The sequence below is a fragment of the Ctenocephalides felis genome, unplaced genomic scaffold (genome assembly GCF_003426905.1).
Source record: "Ctenocephalides felis isolate EL2017-DRISC unplaced genomic scaffold, ASM342690v1 CF-g0.4_SCAFFOLD_00141, whole genome shotgun sequence".
Taxonomy (NCBI): domain Eukaryota; kingdom Metazoa; phylum Arthropoda; class Insecta; order Siphonaptera; family Pulicidae; genus Ctenocephalides; species Ctenocephalides felis.
Genome location: NW_020536295.1, coordinates 15,007 through 21,797, shown reverse-complemented (window position 1 = coordinate 21,797; position 6,791 = coordinate 15,007). Strand labels below are relative to the sequence as shown.

The 6,791-nt window shown below is 27.6% G+C and overlaps 1 protein-coding gene across 1 annotated transcript in view; it reads right to left on the bottom strand.

The window, feature by feature from the left end:
- The window catches only part of LOC113377634 (protein drumstick-like), a 15,764-nt gene extending 9,696 nt beyond the window's left edge, over positions 1 to 6,068 (bottom strand). Inside the window, exon 1 of the mRNA XM_026618047.1 lies at positions 5,509 to 6,068. Within this exon, the coding sequence (XP_026473832.1) occupies positions 5,509 to 5,732 (224 nt within the window). The 5' untranslated portion in view covers positions 5,733 to 6,068. The remainder of the gene's footprint in view (positions 1 to 5,508) is intronic.
- Between the last annotated feature and the right edge of the window lie 723 nt (positions 6,069 to 6,791).

The following is a 6,791-nucleotide window of genomic DNA, read 5'->3' as shown; positions in this document are numbered from 1 at the left end:
TTTTATATTATTTACTAAAAAAACTATTGAATCTTATTTAAAAATAATAATATTCCTTATAAATCAATTAATGAGCTATACTTAAAAATATATTTACGTATCGTGAAACTAAACAACACTGCTCAATCCCCAAAAAAAAACTAACAACAAATTCTTGTTAATAAGTTAACAAAGTGGTTTTACTTCCAGATAGCGATGTCGCCCGATTTAAAGTGAAAGATGGTTACAGATCTTGTGCTCTCTACTTTAAATAGTATCGTTAAAAATTAATTCTTTACTTGTTCTTAAAATAATGGTAGTAGTCCTTTTTTCTCGCGGACCTTTAAACCATATATACGTTTGGGGCTTTTGTTCTGGCCCTATCTTTGTTTTTTTCTCAGACCGCCAATTGTCTACATTGTTATTTCTGTGAGCAATTAATCAATCACTTTTACTTTCAATGAGTTATATGTGGGACAGTAATGATTATTACTGCAAAACATAATTTATTTCGAAACTGCAGTAGCTTCTTCCATTCGAAGAAACATGCAATGTTATTAAATGCTTAATACGAGATGTGAGATGATGTCTTTAATACGAGTTGTGATTAAATTATCTATAATTATGATAAATATGACACAAAACGTGTTTGCGTTCATTTATTCATGCGTTTATTTCACCTGTAAGGCTTGTAAACTGTTTAGCATCGACTCTAGGTGGCTTTTTTTAATATCGTCTTCCTCGTACTTATGCAAATAGAATAGAGTAGTACGCCGGTAGCGATAATGGAAAATGGTTTCTTTGATTTTATGACTTTTTAAATTGTTGCTTGATAGGTCTGTTTATTGATATTGAAGCAATAAATTTAATAAGCTCATATGTTTTTAATATTTATATTTCTTATGATATATATCCATGAATAAAAACATAACTGCATACTTGATGGTGTTGAAGTGTTGACTTAATGGCAGATAATAGAGATTATTAATTAAAATGACATTACATTATATTGTTAATTTAGACGATTGTTCCAATTGGTTAATACTATTAAACCTTTAATAAAAGTATTATAATACCTTTCATACACTATTATATTGAACGTGAAAAAAAGAGAAAATTATTAGGAGCGTGTTCAAATTGAACTAGAGAAAATTAGGGGATCAGTTCAAATTAATTTGATCAAGCAATAAGTTATCACGTTATATAGAATTCTGTTTAATTATTTAAATTTTGATTTTTATTATCATTTTGTTGAAAATTCTATCCTTTTTTTTGTATTCTTTTTATTAAATTCATATAATTGTTCATTACTGTTAATTATTTAGCAGTTGTAACAAATATAGTAATAAAAAAAAATTATACAACAATATTATTATATTCATCCATCCAATTATTAATTTTTTATTGTTTGATAAAATATAATTATTTATTAATTAAAATAGTGGACCATTACAAATTTTACATTATTAAAATTAATGCATGTATTCTAGTTAGCAGTGTTTATTTTTAAATTTACATTTAATGTTAAAGTATTTTTTTGATATTACCTTTTTTTTGTTTTTAATAAAGTTACGTTCGAACTAAACTAAATAAATTCGAACAGATAAATTACTACATGTGAACTTCAGTTAATTAGCGTTTTATAGTAAAACTTATTCAGTGATAATTTGTCGTTTATTTTAATTGCTGTATTTTACTATTTAAAGTTATTAAATTATCATTATAAATACTGTTGATTGTTTCAGTATTTTCACATAGAGAAAAGTTCGATTTATAATACTTCTTTTTACTTTTCTCCTGCTAACTTGTAAATTAACAAACATATTACCCACCAGAAAAGAAAGTGGTACAATCGTATCTAGTTTCCCTTCTGCTGAAATTGATTCATATTACAAAATAATAGATATTTATTTATTTAATTAATGCTAATCGGCTTTTATAGAGTTAATGTACTTATCAAATTATTTAATCTGCAAATGCTCTATTTTCACAACTTTGTCAATTAATAATTTTTAAGATCGTATTATTTTATTTTTTATTTGATTTCTGATGACAATACAATATAATACAAATTTTTAATTGGGAACAAATGGACGTTACTTTGATTTTTACGTTACACTTAATTAATTAATGTACTGCTGCGGGATTAAAGTATTTTAGAAAAAAAAAAATTATATGGGCCTACAATGAATTGTTACTAAAAATTTTGGCAGCTTATAAATTAGCCTTTACAGGTGATTGATAAAATATATTTATTAATTTTTTGCCGCATTTTGGGAATTTCAAAAAATTTTATAATTTATAAATCTTATTACAATCTCATAATAAAAACGTAATTATCTCACAGCACCTTAAAAAAACAGAATCGTGAATGTATTACGGTAAATTGATGATTATTAGACATCGTGCATTGAATTACAAAATCGTTTACAGTATTACATAGTACTAATGATAAGTAACTTCTGTTTTATTTCTATATAATTAAATTATATATGTGCGTATCATGTAAATATAATAATATGAATTGTCTCAAACAATGATGATTATTGCTTTTATATGATTGCATTATATAACAGTTGAAAATACTTTAATAGTTCAATTATGGTCTCTTAATCTTGCCAGAGCAATAATTAAATTATTAAAGCCGTCATGAAAACTGAGAATTTATGTACACAAGATATAGTTACGGTCGGCTAACTATAAGAACAAACACGCCGCCTCATGTAATGGGACACATATTCATTTTATTATTTGAAGATGCTTGAATTTGACTTTTGAATTGTACTCAGACACGACATAATTAGTAAATATGCTTTGTATTTAATAACTATATAACAAGTTTACGTCAAAGCGTACAGTTTTATTATTGTCTTGGGGAAGGATAACAATATTTTGAATTTACTCATTTCTCCGACAAAGATTAATTGATATCATCAGCAAGTACTTGATTTTTAATACTTATTGGGTGTAGAAAATTTCACAACCAGAAGATGTATGACGCCAATAAAATAGTTTTTATATAGGGTGGTTCTTAATATGGATAGTTTTGATTTTTTTTGCTCTCAGGAGCTGAAATGCCTCCGAGATGATAACAAAAATCCTCTGAAAGTTTTTGCTCTTAATATTTAACTTTAGTCCGCACTCCAACTAACGTATTTCTTATGAAAATAACGTGGGTAAAATTTGTTTTTTAGAATTTCATAACTTAGCGACAAGTGTATCAAAGTTTTGAGATTAACATTGTATTTGGTTATTATGATAATAAATAAAAAAAATTACAACAAAAATTTGATATATTCAGATAACCAAGAAACTTTGGTCGGGTTGTGGACTAGCTAAAAAGCTAAAATTATCCGAGAATTTTTCTTTATCAATTTGGATGCATTTGAACCCCTGGGAGCAGAGAAATTTGAAAATATAATAGCTTCATGAATTTATTGTACATTACCTACTCAAGTAAAGTTTTAAGAACTGCCCTAATATAAATATATCATGTATATTGAGATATAAGAAATATCTGCATTATAGTCGAAATTATAAAATATAACCAAGTAAAAATATTGGCATCAGTCAGAACTAATTTTTCTACTACAGTGTAAATTTATTACTGATTTTGTGAGAGAATAGGTATATTATATTATAGGACAATCTATTACAATGATGAAAATGCTACGATCTCGGTTTTTATAGTTTTCTAGTTAAGTTCTTAGTTAAGTTTTTTATAGTTATTCAAATCTATTTATAAGATTTGCAACTTTTAATCATTTTTATTTATTTCAAATGAAATATGCAATGCTTCACTAAAAATATTTTTTGCATAGCTTAATTTTATGCTAGTAACATTTTATTCAAAAATATGAGAACAAGTTATAAAAATTTCAATTCGATTCATTTACATGATCATGGTTTATTTTTTATGACATTTTATTTTCTATATTAATAAATTATGATAGATTGTGAACCACTATAATTCCAAGTAAATCCAAGTCAAACAAATTATGGTATGAAAATAAAGTTATTACAAATATTTTCGTCGCTAAAAATACTTGATGTGCATTGCAAATATGTGCTGTAAGCGTTGTATCTGGTTTTGCCATAGGTACATACAATTTTTACATGATTGCACGATGTTGCATATATTCATTATATGATTATTTCAATATTCAAGTATATGTATCACAGTTTTTTTTTCTTTAAAATATCAATTTTGTGCCGTGCAGTTGTATCCTATTTGTATGTGTGAATGCCAAAACCAAAACGTTTGAACTTAAGCAGGCAGTTAATTTGCTAAAACATTTTGATCATTGATATATACAATATATAATTAAGAATTTTTATTTTATAAATTGGTATAGTATATATATATAGGGGAGCTAGGGACTATATGTAACGGGGGCAACTAGTAACAGGCGTTTTTCAATAGAATATTAAAAGATACTAAAATAATTTTTTGGGTTGATTAGACATGTAAACCGCCCTGGATAATGTTGTCATAGCTACTATCCGCAGGCCGACGCAATATACAGAACTGTGCAGGTTCGTCATTTTTGACATGTAATATAAAATTGATCTAACATAAAATTTCGATTTGCGTTATTATTATCGATCAATTTCAAATTTTATATATCTGATTTATTCCAAATTTATCAATCTTTGATAATATGTAACAATTTTTGTCATTGCTAAATTGTTTAAAAAGTTATCTTGATAAATGTAAAAAAATCACATTTGGGGTTGGTTAAAACAAACATTGGGGCTAATTGTAACATACAAGAATTATATGCGCAGATTCAAGCGGGTGGAATTTATAGTTTGTAAGATGAAGAAGAAATGTAAATCAAATATCTTTCATTTTTATTATGATAATAATTGCATTTAGCGTTGAAAAATTTATATTAAAGAAGACATTCTATTTTATTTGCATTAATTATAGTTCAACGCAGATAAAAAGAATTACTTAGAGATATGTCAATTAAAATTATTAGTGGCATTATTGTCGTTTTTTGTCGTTACTACTTGACTTAGTAGACGTTACAACTTAGTTATAAACACGGGGTAAGTTGTAACACCACACTTTTTCTAGAAAATGAATAACTGTGAAATGATAAACAACATTTGTGGAACTATCCATCTTGATTTCGCAGAAATACGATCAATGAATCTCAGATATATTAATTTAGAAAAAATAACTGTTACAAACAGTCCCTAGCTCCTTATACCAATACTTATACCAATACTTATACAAATTTATAAAATAAAAGTTCCTAATCATATATAATACTCGTGTTCAACACTATGCTTACTAAATTATTATTTTTTAAATAATTTATTATAGATAACTTTGGAATAGTATATATTTTCAAAAGTATGTAACAAATTTGAAATAAACATAATTCAATACACATTTAGTCTGCAGCAAATTTACCAAGCCTGCTTAAATGAAACACGTTTAATTGCATCGTGAATATATCTAATAGAGTATATATATATATATATAAAGCAAGTGGTTAAGACGCAGTGCGGACTGACCTGTGCTGGCGGTAGTTATCCTGGCGTTTGAAGGATTTGCCGCAGACCTCGCAGGAGAAGGCGAGCTCAGGCGACTTGTGCGTGCGCTCGTGTATCATCAGGTTGTAGGGCTTGGTAAAGCGGCGCTGGCAGTAGCGGCACACGAACTCGCACTTGGGCCGAACCTTGCGGCGACCGAAGTCGTGCGCGCGCGAATCGTTGTCGATTTGCATAACCGCGAACATTTTTTAGCCGTGCGGGTAAAAGGGCTTCTTTGAAATAATATTCGATTTACTTTACTTTTGCCGCCCTTGCTTTTCAGCACGAGTCTTTACTATACACGCTCGCCGCTGCACACGGCACCTTCTGCTTCCGTCGGTCTCAGTTTGTTTTAATATACATTAACAAGATATATATTTTATGTTTTATTTTCACGTCTTGCGTAAAAAAAATATTTAGAATGAGTCCCTCGTAAAACACTTCGCTGCACTTGCTATATTTGGCGAGCTGACAAAAAATTATTTTGTTAGCTTTTTAAACAAGATTATATGATCGCTGTTTGTTTTTACGGCACGTTATTTTGTGTTTGAGAAAAGATTTTTTACATTGAAAATCAATTTTATTTTTTACACGACCAAAAAAAGGTTCACACAGGTATAACAACCCAATACAGGTGCTCTGCTGACGCGACGATAAAAAAATACGTCAGAAGATCTGAAAAGTAAAAAAAAAACGTTATTTGAATAGCAACAAAATTAACTTGTGATATTTAAAAAATAATATTAAAAATAAATCATGACGCAAATTATATCATGGCAAAGGAGTTAATTTGTAAAAATAACCTATATTTATTTAAAGTTCGACATTGTAAGAATTTGAAAATATTGACGGATAAATTGTGCGTTACACAATAATTATTCATGGCAAGTAGATGTATTTTATCTAAACAGTTAGATATTTTATATACGAAAACGTCTTTATTATTTCTTATTTCTTTTGATTTACAATACTTTACTTCTATTAATAAATATTTTCAACTATTAATTTAATATCAGTTAATTTATTTAAATATTTTTATACTTTATATTTCACCTTATTTGTGTATAAAAGTTGTAAAATTATTAGTCGAATATATACGAGTGGCGATGATGACATTTTTTGCCGTGCTAATATCGTAAAATATGATAATCGTTTACACGCTCTTCGCTTACAATATTTTATATAGAGATGTCAGCGTTTAAGGACAACATAATCTCTTTATAGTTAAACCAAAGAAAGAAAGAGTCGCGTGCGTAACACCAGAT